The 24,040-nt window shown below is 41.4% G+C and overlaps 1 protein-coding gene across 23 annotated transcripts in view; it reads right to left on the minus strand.

Moving 5' to 3' along the window:
- Positions 1–7,227: 7,227 nt before the first annotated feature.
- The window catches only part of LMO7 (LIM domain 7), a 121,563-nt gene continuing 104,750 nt past the window's right edge, over positions 7,228–24,040 (minus strand). For 22 of the 23 annotated variants that reach the window (XM_082675850.1, XM_082675838.1, XM_082675842.1 and 19 more), the window contains 11 exons: positions 23,913–23,938; positions 22,914–23,018; positions 21,848–21,940; positions 21,188–21,435; positions 20,221–20,286; positions 18,069–18,121; positions 15,737–15,950; positions 12,607–12,885; positions 10,590–10,698; positions 9,371–9,473; positions 7,228–8,009 (listed from right to left, as the gene is read on the minus strand). In XM_082675850.1, coding sequence (XP_082531976.1) covers positions 7,987–8,009; positions 9,371–9,473; positions 10,590–10,698; positions 12,607–12,885; positions 15,737–15,950; positions 18,069–18,121; positions 20,221–20,286; positions 21,188–21,435; positions 21,848–21,940; positions 22,914–23,018; positions 23,913–23,938 — 1,319 coding nt within the window. In that variant the 3' untranslated portion in view covers positions 7,228–7,986. The remainder of the gene's footprint in view (positions 8,010–9,370; positions 9,474–10,589; positions 10,699–12,606; positions 12,886–15,736; positions 15,951–18,068; positions 18,122–20,220; positions 20,287–21,187; positions 21,436–21,847; positions 21,941–22,913; positions 23,019–23,912; positions 23,939–24,040) is intronic. The other variant, XM_082675854.1, reaches the window with a different exon arrangement.

A 24,040-nucleotide genomic window follows, 5' to 3' on the forward strand; every position in this document is an offset into this window, starting at 1 on the left:
GAATCATCAAGAGAATTACTGGGTCACCTAAATGTATTAAACGATCTCATGGGATTACAGTACCTAAAACCCACAATCTTAAGTTTCAAATTTAATCATAAGAAGATGAGCATTGAACCCACCATTCCCTTTCATGAATTTTTACAGAAAAAACCTGAAAAAGTATGAGACTATTTTTCACACTTTATATTCATAAAGTAGTCACAAGTATTTACAAATTATCCAGGTTACCAATTTTTCACCTCATCACCACCATGATCTCTTCATGATTGCTTGAACAGAACAAATTTTCTCAAGTACTCTCTCACATGATCCTTGGTGGGTACGACAGAGGAAATATTCTTGTCCTCTCCCCTGTGCTCTCTATATCGTTCCTTAAGAAACTCGCCGACTTACAAGGTTCTAATTTTGAAAGACAGGATCTCACATCATATTGATACAAGTATGCAATTTTTAAGAGAATTCATAAAGGCTAACTATGGTAAATGTTGTGGTTAACCCCCAACATTTACTCCACCAAACTCCCATCAGTCAGCATCACTAGGTGATTCTCACTTAAGGGGGCCCCCTGGTTCAAAACTGGGCAAATAAGCCAAGCCTGGCCTATGAGAAGACAGAAGTTTGGCCAATGGCTTCTGGAAAAGGTCCCTTATACGCTGAAGAGCAATGAGGGCTCAGCATCTCTTCCAGTGAATATGAAAAAAGAAGCATGGAGCCTGTCTGCCATCTTGCAACCGTGGTAATAAGCAGCCTTAGGAGCGGCCAGCGTTGTGATGGCCAAACAGCCTGAGATGAATGATAGGGGCCTTTGATGACACTATTAAACTGCTGGATGAACTGACCTTCTCGACTTTCTCTCAGGTGAGGAAATAAACTTATATCTAAATCAATTTGAGCTTGCAAATGAACCAACTCTAATGGATGTCATTTCTTTCTAGTTAAACCCAAACCCCTATTTCCAGCTACCTTCACCTACTTCTTCTCTATGTATGTCAACCCTGTAGTACTGTGGCATGTCCAAAACAGAACTCATTTCCTTTTTCAACAATATCAGTCTCTACACTACCCAGGCTTGGGGTCCTACAGTTATTCTTTTGCTTCTCTTTAGGTCGTGTCATGTCTTTGAGTCATGATCTCTCATCCATTGACTTATTCCTTTTTGCGGTCTCACCACCCTACGTCAGATCTTCACCACTCCATGAAGACATGATCCCACATAGTGTAACTAGGGATCTCCTCATTCCTCTGCGAAAGAGGCCCAAGTGTGTATGCTTTTGATCGAATACAACGTAAGGGAGGCACCTCTGGGGATTTGATCCCAACTCAGAAATGGTATTTTGTTCCTTCTGCATGCTCTATCTGCTAAGATTATGTCTGCTCTTAAAGATGTAGTTCAAATATCAACTTGGCTGTGAAGTTGCTTCACAACTGAGTAAATGTAAATGGAAATGTCTCATGGATTCTCACACACTGGATTTCTCTCATAGCCCTGGTCTTTACTACCAGGCACTAGAATCCTTTGGGTATGTGCCTTTCCCCTCCATGAGAATAAGGATTGCTTTGTATTCATCAAATATTCCCTCCATGTTTTATAACATTAATCTGAAAATGGCTTTTTTCCTGTCCTGTACACATGGATTTTAAACACATACTAGGGTTTTTAAATGCCATTTTTAACGTCTTTATTGGAGTATAATTGCTTCACAATATTGCATTAGTTTCTGCTGTATAACAAAGTGATTCAGCTATATGTATACATATATCCCCATATCCCCTCCCTTTTGCGTCTCCCTCCCACCCTCCCTATCCCACCCCTCCAGGTGGTCACAAAGCACCGAGCTGATCTCCCTGTGCTATGCAGCTGCTTCCCACTAGCTGTCTATTTTACATTTGGTAGTGTATATATGTCCATGTCACTCTCTCACTTCGTCCCAGCTTACCCTTCCCCCTCCCCGTGTCTTCAAGTCCATTCTCTACATCTGCATCTTTATTCCTGTCCTGCTCCTAGGTTCATTAGAACTGCTTTTTTTTTAGATTCCATATATATGTGTTAGCAGACGGTATTTGTTTTTCTCTTTCTGACTTACTTCACTCTGTATGACAGACTCTAGGTCCATCCACCTCACTACAAACAGTTCAAATTCTTTTTATGCCATTTTTACTGGTATAAACTGGGACTTGCATTAGCATACCTTAACACCTCTTCCAGATTGCAAGGATTGATGTTAGAGCAGTAAATAAAATGAGTAAACTCCCAGCCCTGGCATATACACTATTAGAGATGTCTCTCAACTAACAATCAGGCAGTAGTTTTTATTCCAGGCCTATTCCTTGGAACCCAGCTAGTTTCTTTCTTTCTTTCTTTTTTTTTTTTTGCTACTTCTCACACCGTGATAGAAATGAAAATTAAGTATTGAATAAAATGCCTAGATTACATTCTTGAATAGAACAAATTTAATTTTCACGCTACTTTCCTGTCTGAATCTAGCACTGCAGAGGCTCCGGGTTTTAATGACTACAGGGGATAAAAGCATCCTCTTCCCTCCTCTACCAGTCATGCCTACCCATAAAATAAAAACTTTTGATTTCTCAAAAATATTGAAGAAATCATCCCTTCCTTCTACTCCTCTCACTCACTCACTCCTCCCCACTACCTCTTTGGGACAGACTGGATGTTAGAATTAGCCACTCACAAATGGCCTGGCCCCTCAATCCTTCCTTGGCCTTGTCTTATGAAGCTGCCTGTCCACAGGCCATGTGCCGTCTTCTCCCCCCATGTCGTTCTCCCACAAACACAGAGGACAGAGAGCTCTTCTCTTGGCTACTCAATTGCTAAGCTCAATTCAAGTAGGAGGAAGCAGGAAGTGGAAGTGTGCCAGCAGAAATGATGGTGATATTTTTTGATCCCTGCCTCTTGTAAAGATTCCCAATGGACCCAGCACTCTGATTATTCCTCCCCATACACACACAGATAATTCTCATGTGTAAACAAAACAAATGAAAGGCTAGAGAATACACATGTACCTACTGCCTCTTTAAGTCAAGATTATAAAGGGTAACTTTAAAGAATATTTACGAAATTTTAAAACGTAGAACTTTCTTATGTCTTAACATGGCATCTAGGACTTCCCTGGTGGCACAGTGGTTAAGAATCTGCCTGCCAATGCAGGGGACACGGGTTCGAGCCCTGGTCCAGGAAGATCCCATGTGCTGCGGAGCAACTAAGCCCATGCGCCACAGCTACTGAACCTGCACTCCAGAGCCCGCGAGCCACAACTACTGAGCCGGCGTGCCACAACTACTGAAGCCGGTGCGCCTAGAGCCCGTGCTCCGCAACGAGAAGCCACCATAATGAGAAACACGCACACCACAAAGAAGAGTAGCCCCCGCTCACCATAACTAGAGAAAGCCTGTGCGCAGCAATGAAGACCCAATGCAGCCAAAAATTAATTAATTAAAAAAATATATGGCCCCTAGACGGCAGTTTCTGACTTGGCCTCTCCCTGCTTCCCACAAAGCATACATGGAGACATTAAAAGGGATGAAAAGCCTTAACACTGAGATCTACCACTGGCAATGCTAGACTCCGGGGGTGGGAGGGTACAGAATTTCAATCAACTACCATGAAACTCAACTGTGAATCATAATTTAAGGACCAAAGCTTGTCTGTAGCTTGAAGTAAGGCAGAGCGACCAAGTCCGGGGCCTCAGCCGAGAGACCCAAAGTTTGCGTCTCAGAACACGGTAGAACAGAACCCAGCTGGCTGTCCCTGCCTCTGGAAGCAGCCAGTGCACTCTAACCCCAGTACCTCTGTTTCCCGGACACTCTGAGAGTCCCCCAAAACTACAGGGCAAGTGGTGAAGGGGAAGCAGCACACGTGTCAAGGGAACTCACTCACAGCACACTGGGAAGTGCAGCTCTGATTCCTAACATATCATGGGCGCGGGGCGGGCGGTACGGACAGAACGTGGCCTGGAGATGGCTCTCCAAGCTCTCCCTCAGTTCATCTCACTGGGTAAATAGACAACACATCAGGACACTCAGAGGTTGCTAGGCACTGGAAATTGGGCTGGGTGCTGTGTACGTGAAAGACCGCCCAACTGAACATCTGAGGTGGTCAATCCACCAACACCAAAATGTACATGATCTCCAGTCATCGACTGGGTTCTCATCTTACTGCATCACTGGGTAGCCTTTGACACAGCAGGTCCCTTCCGCCTTGAAATATGCCGTTGACTTGATTCCCAGAACACCAGTGTGTGGGTTCTTCTCCTGCCTCTGCATCTCTGATCTCCAATGCTGGAGGACCCCAGGAATTGGTCCTTCTGAGATATTCTTTGCTCTAATTACAGTCAGAATCCAGGTGATATCCTCTTGATTCTCAGCTTAAATTCCATCCATACACTGATGACCCTACACTTACGTCCCCAGCCTGGACTTCTGCCTTGAACTCCAGATTTGCACAGCCAGCTGCCCACTCGACACTGTCATTTAGTTTATCTAATACTGTTCAGACCTTACCATGTTTAAAATCCAAACCCTGATCTCCCTGCCCCACCAACCCCAACTGGGCTCCACCTACCACCTTATCCATTTTAAAAAGTGGTGGTTCCATGTTCAGCTCCTTAAGACAACACTTGAGACTTGGACTCTTCCCTTCCTCTTATGCTACATCCAACCCATCACCAAATTCTGTCACTTCATCTTCGAGATACATATGCACACTGTGTAATGTCACCTCCTTCCTCATCACCTCCCCTGCTCCCGCCCTGCTGAAGAGAACATCTTTCACCTGGACAATTTCAACAGATTACGAACTCGCCTCCCTGCTTTTACCTTTACTCTTCTGCAACCTATTGTTTATGTGGTGGTCTGCAGTCATTTTAAAACATAGTCAGTTCATTTCACTCCTCAGCTCAACCCTCCAATGTCTCTGTCCTGCTCAGCAGACCTGCGTCTTCCTGCCCACACCTCCTTGCTCACATCACTCTCACTTGATCCGTCCTAACCACATGGTCGCTTTCTGAGCACACCATATATTCTCCTGCCTCAGGACACTTGAACTTGCTATTCTCTATATCCGGAATGCATTCCCCTCAGATATCTGTAAGGTCTGCTCCCTCAATCCTTCAGGCTTTGGCTCAAATATCAGAGAGGATGTCTCTACAACCCATATAAAAAGGCACCACGGAACTTTCACTTCCAACACTCATGGAGCCTCCTCGCCCCGCTCATTTGTGCTTCAACACCCTTATCTCCACATGCATGTTACATTTTATTGCCTTTATCACTGTCTCCCCCAACTGGAAATCTAAGCCCAGTAAGAGACAAGACTTTGTGTTTCTTCATTGCACTATCTACAGTGCCTAAAACTATGCCTGGCGCATAACGCTTGAATAAAGAATGTTGAATGACTGAATCTTTCCTTGTTCCTAAATGAAGTTACAAATTCTCATGGGCATATACAAAGGTGCTATAACACCGGTGTCTCAGAAGAAAATCTCTGAAAGCTGTCCTAACAACTTGTACTAACAAAATTATTATCACTTAACAAGATAATATGAGAGATGAGGAAAAAAGTCATAAGAATGTACAGAGAAGAAGAAAAACAGTATACAAGGTTAAGATGAAAAGACACAGGATTTAGATGAAAAGGAGTACTGATCAGTAGAGATGTCGGATGAGAAAACTAAAACTGTGAGGTAAGAAATAAAGCTTGTACTAGAGGTAGGAACAAGCAGAATTAACAAGACAGAAATTGGAGCAGTGGTTTATTCATTGATTTATTCAGCTACTGCATACTGAGGGCTACTATATGTCAGGCAGAGAACAAGGCAACGGAAATTCCTGTGTGGTGCTACTGGGAGTCTAAGTTGGTAGCATCTTTCTGGAAACCACTGTGGCAATATGCATCGTGACAGCCTTAAGATGCATAACCTCTGAGCCAATAATCTCATGTCTATGAAAATAATATAAAGAAATAGATATGATCATGGAGAGTCCATCACAGACTTTATACTAGAAGTATATGCATACATATAGTATATATAACCATGTTATATATATCACAGGGAGCTCAGCTCGGTGCTCTGTGGTGACCTAGACGGGAGGGGGAGGGGGGAGGGAGGTCCAAGAGGGAGGGTATACAGGTATACATATAGCTGACTCACTTCATTGTACAGCAGAAACTAACACAACATTGTAAAGCAATTTTACTCCAATAAAAGATAAAAATAATGGGGAAAAAATAAAAGTAACTTATATCACTTTAAAGAGAATAAAATCTATTTGTTTAAAAAAAGTGTTAAATATTAGAAACAAATGAGATGCACGCAGTAGAGGAACTATCAGGTAAGTATTAACAGCACCAAACAATGGAGCATTATGCAACCATTAATAAAAATATATAGAAATGGTTTTAAGAACATGGAAAAATTCACAAGCCAATGTTAACCAGGAACACAGGATAAATAACTGTGTACGGACTGAGTTTAAACACAGAGCTCTTGTCTTCGAAGTTTGGAATTTTGGAATTCCAAAGTTTGGACATTGGAAGTTTGGAATTCCTTACGCTTTAGGTACTTGATAAATTTTCATCAAAAAACACACATTACTCTAATAATCAGAAATAAAGAATACTAAACAAAAATAAAAACTGGAACTAAATTTTTTATGTTCTCCCACATTACAGCTTCTTATTTCTAACCTATCCCAGTACAGTTCTCATATCCTAGAATTAACCACTCCAGTTTCCTTATTATAAAGGATTCAAGCAAGCTTATTTTGCTCAAAACATGCTAAAGTCTTGCGTTCTTGCACTCTCACTCCAGATTTCTAAAACATTATAGATTTTTTTATCCTATAGATTTTCTGAACTTATCACTGAGGAAGTAAAAGAATATGTAAAGATTCTATGCACATCATCCAACAATTCACCATTCACTTCACCTCTCACCATAAAAACGTATTGCATTCAAAAACAACTTTCCATCAAAAATAAAGTTTCTTGTTAAAATTTTTCAGGAAAAATGATATCAAGATTGCAGTCATAGTTTCATAGGTATATACACATGTCAAAACCTGTCACTGTACAGTTTAAATATGTGCATTTTATTGTATGTCAATTTATTCCTCAGTAAATATGCTAAATAAAACATAGTATCAAGAAAAGCCACACACTGAAACAAAATTAAAAGGCTTGGAAGGTAGACAAACACAGACACACACAGAAGAAAAAGAACCACTCTTTAAATGCATCAGCAAGTTTATTTACAAATGCAGTTGAACAGAAAGGCTCACTAGTTTCTGGAGAAAACTTCTGGCATACAAACCATGATGATTTTCCATGAATGAAAAGAAGCAATTTCTACTGGGAATTGCTTAGTGACAATTCTGGTGAAGAAAATAGAGCTCCCCTCATCAAGCAAATAAAATGTCATATAAGCTAAAAAAAATTTTAATAATATTACATAAATGAAAAGAAGGATACAGAAAGCAAATTTGGGGGTGGATTTTAGTGAAATTTTCCGTATTGTTCTGCATTAATTTAGAATACATTATAATAAACAGAGCAAATGCAATTACATATTTATATTAACTATTTCAAATAATGTTTCCAAAACTTAAAAAAAAAAAAACAATAAAATAACCCTCCTCAAAACACCATTAGAAAGTCAAACTAGATCATTATCAGCATCAAAAAAATATTTCGAAGTTCTTATTTTTCCCCTGTGCTTTTATAATGCTGAATTCAAAAAGGAAATACTGCACTTTTCCCCACACATAATTACCTTCTTATAAATAAACAACAAAAATACAGGTTCTACCAAGACTATAATGCTCTGATGTAATCTAAAGAGGCCAGAAAAAGTATTATTCTTTTTAAAAAAGAGAGCAAAAGGACATACAACGTGTATTTATAGATCTATACCAGCAGCAACCACCTCTTCTTCTATCTGCAACAGTGCTTTCGTGTGGAGGCTTACATCACATGGCGGTTGGCCGTCCAGCTGATCAGGCAAGGAGAGAAGAAAGAAAAGCGCTTAGATTCAGAAACACTCGAATATCGCCACCTGGGATACATAGCAGGAATCGTTCAGAGAATGACCCCATGAGGTAGAAAGAGTTACCCTGTTACTCACTTAGGATAAAGCTGGGCAAATCACACCTCTGGGTTCTACAAGTCTTTCTTTGCAAAAAAAAATGGAGTAAAAATTAACTGCTGATATAGAAACAAGTTACACTCAACTCTCTATTATTTGTACTGGAGGAGAGAAAAGGCATGGGCAATTTTTCCATGATGATTCCAAAAATCAATTATATTTGGCTTTGGAATTTTGACTAAAGAGAGAAAAGCTCACACACATACACACACTCCCTCCCCATTCCATGCCCAGCCTTGACACTCTCCCACCTCAGTGCTGGCATCCAGGAAAGGTCTGGACCAACGGGGTGAGAAGCCTCAAAACACGGTGACAGATAAGAGAGAGTTGACTGGGCTGAAGCCATTTCCAAAGCACTCTTCACATAAAGGCCATATAAATACCTCAGAGCTCAAAAGCATATGGTTTGGCTGATACCACTTGTAACAAACACCCTTTCACAATAAGGAAGAAACACATGTTACCAGCATCAAGGCTCAAAATATAAAAAGGAGGAATGGTTGTCTTTATGTAGCTATAAACGATATGCAATCTACTTACGCTACCCTATGTTTATAACACACTTACAGGCAAAAACAGGCTTAGACACAGAATAGCATGTGAAGTTTTCGAAAAACGCAATTTTTCCAAAAATGACACTGAAACACTATGTCATCAGAATTAATGCTTAAATTATTGTATAATTTGATAGCATATGATTATAGAGTAACAAAGCATACGCTGACTATTCTTTATTACCTTTTTAAACCACAGTTTTTAAAGTTGGTCATATTCTAAATCACATAATCAGACCCCATTAGTAAATAATAGAAATCAGCTAAAATGATGAGAGTTTCTTAGCCAAGAAACTGATGAGAGTCTATACAGAAGATTCATTTTGACTGTTGGTCTTGGTTGGTTTTTATGCTTGAGTCATCAGAAGTTTCTCCAGACTCAGCAGACTGCACAGCACACGGTCCTGACTCCTGGCACGCATCCCTCTCTGGTTCCTTGGTCCTACACCCACCCTTGTGTGGCTGGAATCCTGAGCACTGACCCACTGACCCGCTCACCGGACCCTCTTTGAAGGGGATACTCTGAGATTCCTGAAGCCTGGAGCTCTGGGGCAGGGAGCTTGAAGGGGAGCTGGTGGCAGGTTCAGGGAAATGCATGGGAACCCGTGGTCTCCGCAAAAGACAAGAAATTTTCTCCCTGATTTGCTCTCTTACATTTGAATCTGAGATAGCAGTCGTTGCAATACAGTTGGTTGTTTCGGATTCTGACTTCGGCTCCTGAGGAAGAGCCTCCGAGGTCACGATCACAGGCCACACACTGGGAGACAAACAAAAAAAAGCAAAAACAGGAAACGTCCACACTTAGCTCAAGAAAGCTTGGGGCACTCCCAGAAAAAAAAAAAAAAAAAAAATTTGAGCAAAACGCAGCTTCTAAGCTCTTAGATACATTTCAGCAAAGGAAGAAAAAAAAAAAAAGGCCCAAAGATAATTAGATGAAAAGGAAACCTGCCAGATGAGACATTAAAGAATTCATAAAGCCAATTTTAAGAGCCAAGATATCATTCTAAATATACCAAAAGAATGGAAATGATTCGTTGATTGGTTTAAAGAAATTGCATCTTCCTTTCTCCCAGCGGAATGGAGAGGATAAAGCACCACAGGAAGGAACGGGTGAAGGGCACCAAGACTGGGTGCCTGGCTCTCTGCCCTGGGGTGGGTCACCACAGGCATTCCCCCCAGCACCAATTCGGTGAGGTTCACTCACAGTGCTTTCCCTTCAAGGCTGGGTATTTTGGTTCCCTGTGCTCAAACACTAATAATTTTGACTCATTCTGCTATGCCTAGGAACAACCCAAGCCAGAGATAGACAAGCTTAAACAAGCTGAGCTCTAAAGGACTCCAGGATCAACCACCGGAATCTCTCTCTCTGGCCCAACGCAAGTTCAAGAATCAAACAGATGTGTCTCTAAAGACATACTGCAAACTAAGGGAGTCATAGAGCCCTACTTCTTTCTTATGTGCAAGAGCCCCTTAGGTACAAGCAGACTGTGCAACTGTAAAAATACATTATTTTTCCTTTCATACTCTCCCTGTTCAAAGCTAGGGTTTGGACACTGTTATAATTCATGTCCCCATGCTGTTAATAACCGTGGCAGCATGTCAGAGAAAGCATTTACGCACGGTAAATTTTACTTATAGAATCTTAGATTGGAAATAGGACGTGCATAGTGCTTCCGGCTTTAAGTTTTGAAGCCAGGTTCAAGGTTTGAGAACCTAGTAGCAGTAGCAGGCCATTTGTGATTCAAAGTGCAGCACAGACCAACAGAGGCAGCACCTAGCTTGTTAGTGGCAGGTCCACACCCAGCGCTGCAAGAAGCCATGCTCTCTCCAAGCAAAGCAATGCGGGCCTGTAGGCTGTCTGGCTCAGTCTCACCTTAAAACAATGCAAATGATAACAAAGACCCAGGGACTCGATGATCATGGCGGCTCCTTTGCCCAGAATGTTATGACAATAGGAGCACATGCGCTTCCCACTGACCGACCTAGACGTAGAACGAGAATGGAAGGGTGGCTTTCATCCGAGTAGCTCAAAGCTCTTATCTAAAAATCACACTCTGGTATTAACGTGAATCATAGTTTACGAAACTCTTTATTTTATAAACCTGTGGCAGGAAAACGTTCACCAGCCAACCAAAGTATGCCTTGATTATACTGTACCTTGACGGACCTCCACGACGGCTCTGGAACCCTTGACACCTAGTCACATACATGAAGGATTTCCGTGTAACCAGTCCATGCTGCACTTCGCGGTGCTATCACCCTCAGACCACATCTGTACTCGGCAACAGTCCCCCCTCCTCTAATGCAGCCGACATCATCTTGCCAGGTAAACCCTCCAAGGCACAGCTCTAATCATGTCTTCTGCTCGTCGAACACCGAAAGGGCAGCCCCGCTTCGGAGAGGTGTTGCAAGTCTATTCAACCTACCGCCTCAACCTTATTTTCTCAACCTCTTTCTCATTCACCCGATATTCTAGGTCAACAGAAGTATCAGTGCTTTCCTGACTGTACCTCTGGTTTACAGGGCTGCCTCTGCGGAGAATGACATGAAAACTGCCTGACAGCTACCATTTAGATAGGTAAGGCAAGTTTCTACTTTGCTTTATTTACAAGGCTTATCTCTTCTCCCAGGCCGAAAGGTGAAGGCTACTTCTTATCTTTGCATCCCACTGGACTGGCACAGCACTTCAGTGACATTGGAAAGGGCATAGCTGTTGAGTGCCTCACGTTAGAGCACCACGTGCTCTAGATAGAGACCTTTTCAGGGCAGAGAAGTCCACAGCCCCGTCTCCTTTCTGCTTTCCGAGGGCAGGGTTCTCAGTAAGGAAACAGGTACTCTCTCCTCTGGCTTCTCCCCGACTCTGCAGTCCCTATCTTCCCTCCAAATTTACCAAAAATCCTCATCTCTTCTTCTCTTAATTTAAGCTCCCTGATACACATTTTATAAATCCTGGCACAAGCAACATTTTTAGCTAGATAAAAATATCTTCTCCGAATGAAATCCTTTAGTTGATAGCTTAAAAAAAAATCCCAATATTAATCATTGTGTTTCTACTTTTCAGTATTTCAATAGTGATGAAAAGTAGCATAGGCCAGTAGCACTCCCTTCAGGTCTCAACAGAAACCCTGCTGTATGTGGCTTTGTGAAGCATCAGTGATCTGTGGAGAAGCTACACAGATATAGCACCCCAACACAGGCTGATAATCTGAGCTTTAACCCATACCAAAAGGCAAGTGCCAAGACCCACCATTATAACTCTCACACAGTTCCCGCAGCATATGACCTGCAGAATTCAGTTGATGTAGTCTGAGTAAGACGTCGGAAAACCAGATAAGAGACAAGCAATGGTCTTGGAAATCAAAAACCCAAAATGCCATATCTAACTTAAGGATTTTTTAAGCCAGCTTGTTCAAAGTTCCACAGACGATGGGTCTGGGTTATAATGATTTCCTTTCATGCTCAGTTCCTATAAAATGAGTTTATGTTACAGTTTCATCAAAACAGTCAAACATTTTACAATACTGCTTTTACTCATCAATTTGTCATGCATTCTTGAGCTACTGTATATTTTTATGATTCCACAGTGAGAACTGTTCAGGTCCGTCTGCATCTAAGACACTGACCACAGGCCCAAGTAAACGAGGCAGTGGCAGTGAAGTCAACATTTTAAAGGCCTCCAATGGCTTCATAAGACATCCATAAATGCCCTTGGGTTGGCATGGAAAGATAGCAAGGAACTGATTTGGGAAAGGAACACTGAAACTGACACACTCAAAAAGGCTTGTTTTTCTTTTTTCATTGGAAACCTTGGACAAGATTTTGGGAAATTTTTAATGAAAAACAACCCCTTGAGACGAAGGGAAGAAGAGGGAAAACCCAAAGGGCCTCACCTGTTGCGTGGCTGGGAGCCGGGCTGCGGAACCGCAGGGGAATGGCTGCGCAGTATGGGGGACGGGGTGGTGGTCTTCCCGGAACCCGCTGAGGGAGGGGGTACGCCGGAGGAGGGGTTCCGCATGTAGGCACGGTTCGAAGTGGACAGCAGCTGAGGTGGGGGGCGACTGAAGTCTTGGACAGAGGAAGTGGCATAGACTCCTGAAGGCTGGTTGAGCCAAGGGGGCTGTCGCCAAGAACTGGCTCTCGGGGAATCCAGGTTATCTAGAGATTCACCTCTGAAACATGGAAAGGGTTCATCCAAGTTATAGAACACATTCAACTAGAAATCCACTTAACACCATTACAGTCATTAAAATATCCATGTATTTTATAAGCAGGTATGAATCTAACAAGGCCAGTTACATATAAAATTACCTTTAACAGCTAAAGTTCCTTTTCATCAAAGGCATCATGATGTTTCATATTCAATTAACCTTCATTTATTTTTTTTAAATTTTTTAAATTTTTATTGGAGTAGAGTTGCTTTACAATGTTGTGTTAGTTTCTACTGTACAGCAATGTAAATCAGCTATACGTATGCATATATCCCCTCTTTTTTGGATTTCCTTCCCATTTAGGTCACTACAGGGCAAGAGTTCCCTGTGCTATACAGTAGGTTCTCATTAGTTATCTATTTTATACACAGTATCAATTGTGTTTATATGTCAGTCTCAGTCTCCCAATTCATTCCACATCCCCTTCCCCTTTGGTATCCATACGTTTGTTCTCTATGTCTGTGTCTCTATTTCTGCTTTGTAAATAAGATCGTTATGTACTTGACATTAATTCTGACCTACAAAGATTGACTCCAAATTATGAGGATTTTTTCCTACCTGGTCAATTTTGTTGTTATGGCTTTTAAAACTTTCTCTCTTATCCCAAGTTTGAAATATGTATTTTTTTCAAATTATAAAAGTATTATATCATCATGATGAGAAAGACCCAAGCAATCCAGCAGGGTATATACACTTTTACTTACAATTTACCTGCCTAATCCCCAGAGGTAACCACTGTTGACGGTGTATCCTTCTAGACTCTTTCCTCACACATGCAAGTATATATTTACATACATATACAAATTTACATATGTACGGATAACCATGTCTATATACATATGTAATGTGTTCATATGTTTAACATGCTTAAACAAATGGGATTATTCTACAACTCATATTCTTCATAACTTGCTTTATTGCATGTAATATACCTTTTCTTAGAACTATCTTCATGTCAGTTCAGGTGATAGAAGGTACTTTGGTGGCCCCCAGTGAATCACCTTCCTGGTATCCACATCCTTGTGTGGTCCCCTCCCACTGATTCTGGGCTTAGCCATGCGACATGTTGGTCAATGGGACATTAGCAGACATGAGACAAATGGAGGTTTGATAAGCACTTGCACATTAGGGCTTATACCTCTTGCAAGGTTTCCTCTTTAAATCCAGGTGCCAGGTTATGAGGCAACCCAAGCAGCTATGTGGGGAGGCCTATTTGGAGAACAGCAGCTCCCAACCAATAGCTCCAGCTGAGCTCTCACTGGAGTATCAGAGGTCAGCAAGTTATAGCCCACTGCCAGGATACGAAAAATGCATGAGCTAAGGGTATTTTATCTTTTCAAACAGTCATTAAAAAAAACAACAAAAAATACATGACGCAGACTTGGGTGGCCTACCAAGCCTAAATTATTTACAATCTGGTCCTGCGTGCAAAACAGATTGCCAACCGCAGCTCTAAATGACTACAGCTGCCAAGTGCCCCAACCAATACATGCAAAGACCTGCCCGGCCAACGCTCAGAATTCTGAGAGTAGTGAATTGTTATTTTAACCCACTCACTGTTGAGGTGGCATATTATAGAGTGATGTCTCTTTCACTCTTTAATAGTTGTATAGTATTCTACTTATCAGGGTGCCACTATTTATTTAATGAGCACCAAGTACACTCTTATTTGTACATATTCTGATTATTTCTCTTTTTTGCTACTGCCAATACTATCTTTGCATACTTATCCAAATATACCCAGAAGATAAAGTGTCGGAAACTCAAGTGCTCACGGGGTATACGCAAAAACTTTTGCTTAATTAACACTGAAAAAACTGCCCACCCGGTTGGGAACAAGAATTCCTGTTTCCTTATACAATTGTCAATACTAGATTTAATCAATACTAGATTCAATCAATACTAGATTTAAGTTAATTTAATCAATACTAGATTTAATCAACCTTTTAACTCTACAAATCCCACCAGCGAGGCATACCACTGTTGTTTTAGGAGAAGTGTTGATCTGTCATATGCTTACTGACTTTGTTTCTTTTTCTATGAACTATCTGTTCATATCACTTGTTTATGTTTCTATAAAGTTTTCGGGGTTTATTTACTGATTTTCAAGCGTTACTTTTACACTGAGGTAATTAGCCCTTGGTCTGTAATGTGTTGTCAGTAATTTTCCTCGGTTGGTCAGCTGTGGAAATACTAAATAGAAGTAGCTTCAGTATTCACTTACCCAGGATACATCTGTTTAGTTCATCCTCTCATCTCCAATTAATTGATATCTTTGTATTTTCCTTTAAGTTACAAAAATTAGGTGTCCACACTTTGTGAACACTACTTTCATGATTCCAATCTAACCATTATCTCATTATAAACAGAGGTTTAATTTTTTTTTTTTTTTTGGTTCAGCATCATCCACGGAAGCACTAAGAGCACATCAATTATTTAAGTACCTGAATCACACATCAGAGCTCCACAGGCAGCCTGGCAACCTATTAGCCGTGTGGTTTTGTCCGAGTGCATTGCTTGCTCTAGTCACAGCTTCTTCGTATGGAAAAGCAGAATTACTATCCCTGCCTCAAGACATTCTTTCCAGATTAAGTGAGATGATGTAGACAAAGCACCTGGCACGTGTCTGGCACTAATCAGTGCTCTGTGACAAGTGCCCAATGACATCTGCTCTCCTTCTCTTTCCCCCACTAAATCTTACATAAGAAAAGAAATGATGACATCTCTTCTGTCCAAAGCAGCCAGCACGTCTAGAAATTAAATATCTGCACCTCAGTACAGAAGGAGAAATAATTCCGAAGATGTCTCTCACCTTCTCATAATCCCAGGCAGACAAATAGGCTCTTTATTGACACTGGAACTGCGCTGTCGGATCCAGCTGTTGTCATCATAAAGGGACGTTCTCTTCCTCATTTCTTGAAGGATTTGCTGTCTCTCCAACTCCGCTCCTGATGGGACTTGTTCCTTCTTGGAGCTTTTCTGCGATGAGCTACTGCTCCCAGTTCGGTCTAAATATCTATTGCTTCCTAAATTAAAAACATCAAAAGCTCTGGGATTAGCACATTAAAAAAAGGCATAGTGGATAAATCTCCAAATACAGTGGAGCAAAAAAAAAAAAAAAAAGTGACATTGGGCACATATGCTCACATTATCAATTCTCAATGAGACTGCTGCCTCAGAACATAAAGGAACAGTCTCCTGTCCCTAGAAATTCCAATTCCACACCCAGAGGCATTCCAGAGGGCTGCCTAAAAAGGAGACAACCAGCCTTGATTTCAGCAGTATTACATTACAAACTGCTCATCTAGAAAGTTTCTCTTCCACTATTTCCTTCCTTCCTAAATTAAAATCAGTCAAGCACCTGCTCACTGAATGCTTGCTGTGACAACTCTGCAAGGGAACAGGGCACTCTGTTCTTTCAAAAAACGTACACTCCCCGTGCGGAGAGAGCGAAGACAGAAACGCATGCATCTCCAGCTAACATGGCTCGAGTCTTCACGGTATAAGTCACAGAATAAGTCATGACCAAATCATAGGAATGAGAGCATATTCAATGACCGAAATGGCTTTTGTGAAATTGAAAACTAGCCAAGTAATCCAAATGATAAGCAAGGAATGTTATCAGACTTGTATCTCCTGTAAAGGAACTGACAGAACTATAATTTGGATGAGTGACAATTAAGTCAGGTTTTATCCTGAAGGCGTTGTCTCCTTGGATTTGCTGATTAATTCCTGATATGGGTAAAACATCCCTAACTTTGATGTATCCTCCCCATCTCAATTTGGATTAGAAAATTTCATCTAAGGATTTATTTTCTTTTGCTCTCCAGATTCACTGCTATTGTCTTTCTTTCAAAATTCATTCTGCCTTAGTTTATCTTCCAGTAAGCAATGAACAAGGCCACCAAAGGTTTCTTATACACGCCTATGTTTACATTGGTGTATGCACACAGCTTATCAATTTGGTCAGATTTGGAATAAAATGTTTTCTATTTTAAAGATGCCTTACTGGCATAGCCAAGTTTTTCAATAAGATATTTAATAACGTCTACCGTGTGCTATACAAGAGCTTACAGTTAGCAAAGGGGAGAAAACATACATAGAAAAATAGCCAGATCAATAACACTAGTCACAAATATTAACAAAACTATTTCTGAGAGTCACACTTGTTATTACTAACAGGTCCCGTGTTTACGTTCAAGAGAGAATATGATCACTGCAGGTTAAAGATGTTTCATGGCAGATTCAAGTACTTAAACATTAATTTTAATGGTGGCTTAGGGGCAAATTCAGGGGAGAAGAAACTGGAAATCCAAACAGGTGAGAGCAGAGGAACTAGATCAGAAAGCATCTGATAAGTTGGAAAATGAGAGAGAGAACAATTTGGTTATAGTTAAGGGCCCCTAATGGGGAAAACAGCAAAATACGCTGGAAAGTTAAACTAGGACCAGACGATGGAAGGTCCTCTGTGTTAAGGGGAAAGGGGTGATTACAGAACCTATTAGAAACTGTAAATTCTACAAGCTTTAACCAGAGCTGCCATCAGATCATTGGGGCCTGTGGATGTTGTTTTGTTCACAGAGGGCTGTAAATTTTTTTTCATGGCTCACAGGCCCAGCCGCTCCGCGGCATGTGGGATCTTCCCGGACCGGGTCACGAACCCGCGTCCCCTGCAACGGCAGGTGGACTCTCAACCACTGTGCCACCAGGGAAGCCCCATTTTGAATTTTTTGAATCTTGTCATTTAAATGTCCAATTTCAGGTTTATATGCAATTTCGGGTTTATATACAATTTCCCTGGTACTCTGCAGAAAACTTTTCTGTCCCAATTCTTTGGAGGCAAGATGAAATTCACTATACAAAATTGTATCAGCATCACTTTGCAAAATTTCCACAGATTTCCTTAGCTATTTATAATCATTTTAATCTTGCAGTACTCCCTCCATCATAAAATAAAGCCAAATGAAGCACAAGATAATTTTGTTCTTATACACAAATGGGAAGGGGTGCTAAAAATCTGTTGTATTTTAAATATGTAATCTTAATCAACCTGAAATACCTTGACCTTAAAAATACTGATCATAGGGTGTGATAGCATAACTAAGCAATTGCGCGGAAGAATTCTGAAAAAAATTCACATTTACCATTTTTGTTTGTGGGGTAATCATCCAGTTCAGTAGTGGATCTGGATTTATTCCTAAAACACAGAACAGATTACATACATCTCATTAAGAACATCCTTTTCATATTTATGAAGTAAGAACCCCCAAAAGATTACTTTTTAAAGCAGCTGATTTATTTCCCATGTCTGTTGAGAGCCATATGTATTTTCATATGAAGGCATTTTTCATGTTGCACAAAGTAGCAGAAAACAAGACATCTCTAAAGAGAAAAGAGCTTGATGCTAGGAACAGAAGCATGTGAAAATCCTAAGTTGATGTCAGTTAAAGCCTATGATTTTCTGACCAGCTTGAATACTTTGACTCTCTTCTCTTCCAGACATCAATCTTCCCAGGCTGTACAAAGCATCTGTCATCAGATCACCTAACATCAGACTGACAGAACTGTCAGCACTTCGTTCACGCTGCCCGAGGGTCAAGAAGTCATCTTTGGGGGCATTAGGGTCCTACTCTGAAACAGCAACTCACCAAATGTTATCCTAGCATTCCAAAGAGGTACTGGAGCACACTGGCATAGGCAACTTCTGAAAAGGCCTAAACCTTGGGGCCATATACCAATCCATGCTCATCTCTTTCTCACTCTCCTAGGCACAATAACTTCAAATACTAGTAATAATAATGAATAATAATATATTATATAATAATAATATTCATACATAGGTATATGCAGACGTTTATATCAATACAACATATAATTATGTGTAACACACAATATATCACAACTGTTAGCAACATCCATGAATGGTTTCATTTGTATTAAGGTAGAAGAAAATATTTTTAATGCATGATGCCTAGCTACGCTCCTTAATGCCTCTAGGGCATGCTTTATCACAACTACCTACGAGCGTTTCATACTTTCCAGGATTCCTTAAGTTTCCTTTCCCTAAAATCTACTTATTTTCTCAAGGTAATGAAAACCACATACATCAAGCTTATTTCTATATATATAAATAAATCACAGCTTTAAAAAAGAGAGAGACACATTTTAATGATCTAAAGTTACCCAGAAACATTCACTATAAATAAGGTTATCCATCACTAGAATTTTTTGTCTAGCTTAATGTCAGCCCATTAGTACCTTTATGTATGTTGTTTTTCTTTTCCCTATCTACTCTGAGCCCTATTTAGTCATCCTGATTGCCTACAGAGATGAGCCCTTCCTTATTTCTAAGGTGAACTTCCTAAAGGAGAAATTTTAGCTGTGAAAACACAGATTAATGGTCATACAGTGGGTATATATATAGACAGACTTTTCAGAAGTCCTTAGTGATTTCAAGAGTGCAAAGCATTTTTAAAATTCTTTTAAAATATTAAATTTAATGTTTTAGGAAATATATAACTTGTCAGGTATCTGAAATCCTATCTTCATTCCCTGAAACTGACTAGTAGTTCTAATCAAACTAAGAGGAAGGCTACAATTCTCATTTCAGATGTCCGCATGGAACTTTTGGTAAGCTTATGCCATTGCTTATAACTTCTTTAAAATAAAGCTTCAGGTAGATCGCAAAAATGAACACAAGTCTTATTCTGTGTCCATTACCCTTGCACTGTGGCTCCTTCCACAAAGAGAGAGGGTTTTTCTCCTCTCCGTGAACTCGCGCTGGCCTTGTGACTTTAGATAACAGAATGTGGCAGAAGCAACGGTGCACCAGGTCAGACCTTAGACTGCAAGGTGCCTCACACGCTTTCTCTCTTTAATTCTCTCTCTTTTCTCTGTCCAGCCACCATGTACAGAAGACTGCACTGGCTTGCTGGATGTTGAAAGACACATGGCTTAGTTGTTTTCACTGTCCCTGCTGACGGCCAGTCAACTCCCCAAAGCAGAATTGCTTAGTAAACTGGTGGTAGATGCACTAGGGACCCAATCAATTAAAAGAACCACCAGTTGAGTTTAGTCTAAAATGCTGACCCACGAAATCGTAAGTCAAGTCACTAAGTTTAGGGGCAGTTGGTTACACGGCAAAAGCCAGTTGATACAAACATCAACCAGCAGGATATCTTTGTATCCCACAAAAGAGCAGGCGCTAAAGCAGTCCTACGAAACATCTAGGCAAGACCTCAAATATTCTTCAGAGGCCAATTACTCCAACCAAATTACAATTAAAGCGCTACACACCTGTCACTAGGAAGCAAACCTGAAGATTCTTCTTCTCTCTTTGGTATGTCATAGGAATCAACCGGCCTAAAAGATGGAAAAAGAGTTTATGCTCAAAGTATTAGACTTTAATGCCTGCCCAGAGTTTAAGAAATGGATATCAAAGTAATGTTATTCCAGCCTCTTTATGAGAATGGTCTCTGAGTTGAAAACTAAACATACAGAAGTATTTCAATCCATCCCTACAGAAAACAGACCTACTACCGCCAACAGACATTTGCAATTCATTCATTCCACAAACATACACTGAGTGCCTATGTTCTGGTACTATTCCAGGGCTGGGCTACCGAAGCAAACAAACTTACTGGCCTCATAATACATTTTAGTGGGATGGGGCAGGTTAACAGACAAGCAAATAAATGCATAATGTAAAGCAGGCGAGTGCACACTAGAGAGAAAGGGTGGGGGGAAGAGACGTGTTTCTGATGAGGTATTCTGCAAAGTCTGAGAAGGTGACATTGGAGCAGAGACTTAAAGAAAATGAGTAAGCCACACAAACACGTGAGGGAAGTCTTCTCCAGGTACAGGGACTAGAAAATGCAAAAGTCCCGGGGCAGAGTCAGTTGGACATTTTCATGGAAGGAAAAGGAGGCCAGTGTGACTGTAAGCGATCAAGTGAGGGGAAGAGTGGTTGGAAGCCGGGTGGACAAGAAGGCCGAGCTGCATTCATTCAAGCCATCGGGGCCACGGCGAGAACTCTGGATGATGTTGTAACGCGACAGGGAGCCATGTGGGAACTTTGAGGAGGGAAGTTAGGTGACAGGATCACTGACAGTGAAAAAGGTTCACCTCTGCTTGTGTGGCCCTGCGTGGAGGACGGATAGCAGGGAGCAGGGGGACCAGTTAGCTGTATCCATTCCACACTTCAGAGGCACCCAAGTCAGATCAACTGAAAAAGCACACGCGCCCTTCGGCCGTGGGGACAGACCTTCTGTACTGGTATATTTGGATAGAAGTTTCCCTCTCTCTCTCCGCCTGGCGCTTCTGCTCGTCTGCCTCTGCCTCTGCCTGGCGCTGCTTCTGCTCCTGGTCTTTCTCTTGCTGCTGCTCCTGCCTCGTTTCCTCCTCTGCTGGGGTTCCTTCGCTGTCAGGTGCCTTGGACTCTTCGCCCCGGGTGGCCACAGCAGGCTCCCGTGTGGTCAGAGAAATGCTGTTTGAGTTTAGGACCATTAGCTCCTACGCGACCAGGGAGAAAAGAAACCCATCTGAATCTGTGCATTTCTGTACTATGCACAGATACGTCTATACTCAGTTTTAAATGATACTTATTGTAGTTGGCCCAGAATTCCACTTGAAATAACGTTAAAAGTTTTATCACTACCAAAATCACACATGGGTGGTGGAGCTGTAACACAGAAGAGGAAGATGCACTTCGAGCCTAGCGATAGGATTATTTAGTGATACAGTAGAGAAGCTAGGAGAAAGGCTGAAACGTCACAGTGAAATTGACAAACCAGAGCCTGGTATTTTCAGAGAACTACACAGGTGAATGTGTGACAAAAGCCAGGTGAAACGGGGTAGCTTCCAGCTTACAGCGAATTTCACCAACAAGGTAGAGAAGTTAGAAGAGGGCGTGGGCCAACACTACCTCATTCAAGTACTTGGAATTCTCTCTCTCAGCCTCCTGCTTAGCCCTCTGCCACTCTTCCCTTAGCTTCTCCTGTTCACGTTGATATTTTTCCTACAAGATGAGATGGCATATTAATTAGTTAATAGGTTAATGATGTTAATCTCTCATTTGCATTTTGCCAGTTCTACCCTCGACCTCCATCTTTAAAGACAGAGATATTGGTTTAACCAATCAGATTTGCACCCCTAAAGTAGATCATAGCTTATACTGAGCTAAAATGCAGACTTGGGAAAGGGCAGACATTCAGAATTGAACCCATATCCACTCTTTACTGTGGCTGTAATTCATCGACGCCCCTAGCTAACTGGAAGGGGCACTGAATTACGGCGCAATGGACCAAGCACACAGTTTATGCAGGTGGAGGTCCTGACAAATCTCTACACCTCTCATGCATAAGAAAATCCATAAAACGATGGTGCCACATACTCTAAAAATATACAAAGGGTCTAATAAATAATTTTAAAAGGAGGACTCTGGAAATTTTCAAAATGGAAAAGTATTTCATAAAAAATGTGCTACAGGGGCTTCCCTGGTGGCGCAGTGGTTAAGAATCCGCCTGCCAATGCAGGGGACACGGGTTCGAGCCCTGGTCCGGGAAGATCCCACATGCCGCGGAGCGACTAAGCCCCTGCGCCACAACTACTGAGCCTGCGCTCTAGAGCCCGCAAGCCACAACTACTGAGCCCACATGCCACAACTACTGAAGCCCGCACGCCTAGAGCCCGTGCTCTGCAACAAGAGAAGCCACCGCAACGAGAAGGCCGCGCACTGCGACAAAGAAGTGGCCCCCGCTCGCCGCAACTAGAGAAAGCCCGTGCGCAGCAACGAAGACCCATCGCAGCCATAAATAAATAAATAAATTTATTTATTTTTAAAAAATGTGCTACATATCAAAAGATTTGTTAATTATGAGGTTATTGGCTTTTAATTTTTTTTAAGTTGCTTCTTAATGTAGGTTGACACTGAGCAGGAAAAGCTGTTAAAGCAAACTGTGTTCCTGCTGACCCACATTACCCTGCTTTACCTGCAGCAGGCGGTCCTGCTCTTTCTGCCACCTCTCCTGCCGCTTCCGCTCCCCTTCCTGATCCCACGTCCAGCGACTCGGGGCACTGATGGTCGGGACTGGAAGCTGCCGAGTTACAAGAGAAAAGGTGCAAAGCAGAGAAGAATATGTTACTTCATTAAGTCATCTACTGAAGTACTTTTTTTTTTTTTTTTTTTTTTGCGGTACGTGGGCCTCTCACTGTTGTGGCCTCTCCCGCTGCGGAGCACAGGCTCCGGACGCGCAGGCTCAGCGGCCATGGCTCACGGGCCCAGCCGCTCCGCGGCATGTGGGATCTTCCCGGACCGGGGCACGAACCCGTGTCCCCTGCATCTGCAGGCGGACTCTCAACCACTGCACCACCAGGGAAGCCCTACTGAAGTACTTTTGCATACATAAATTATTCGTATCACCCTTGGCCTTTAGTAAAAGGAGGGTGGGCTTTATATATCAAAATAGGTCTCTTACACAAATGAACTTATCTACAAAACGGAAACAGAGACTCACAAACATGGAGAACAGACTCGTGGTTGCCAAGGGGGAAGGGGGCAAGGGGCAGGGGAGGGTTGTATTGGGAGTTTGGGATGAGCAGATGCAAACTATTTTATATAGAATGGATAAACAACAAGGTCCCATTGTATAGCACAGGGAACTACTGATATATCCAATATCCTGTTATAAACCATAATGGAAAAAATATGAAAAACAATATGTGTGTATATATATATATATATATGTATATATATATATATATATATATATATAAAAAACTGAATCACTTTGTTGTACACCAGAAACTAACACAACATTGTAAATCAACTATACTTCAATTAAAAAAAAAATAGGTCTCTTTATCTTGGAAAGATACTCCTGGATAAACTCTCATGCAGCTTAAAATAACGGTAAGCGATGCTACTGTGTGCTAATTCAGTCCCACCCAGGCCTCCTTGTTTATTCCAAAACCAAATGAATACTACTTACATCAGGCACCACAGAATCGGAACTTCCTATATTACAGCACGTGGGCAAGGAAAGAAAAAGAAAACAATATAAATCTTCATTTCTATGAAATAATTCCTTTCAGAAAGTTGTATCACTAACTGTCTCTA

The sequence above is a fragment of the Grampus griseus genome (assembly GCF_964374135.1).
Source record: "Grampus griseus genome assembly, chromosome: 18".
Taxonomy (NCBI): domain Eukaryota; kingdom Metazoa; phylum Chordata; class Mammalia; order Artiodactyla; family Delphinidae; genus Grampus; species Grampus griseus.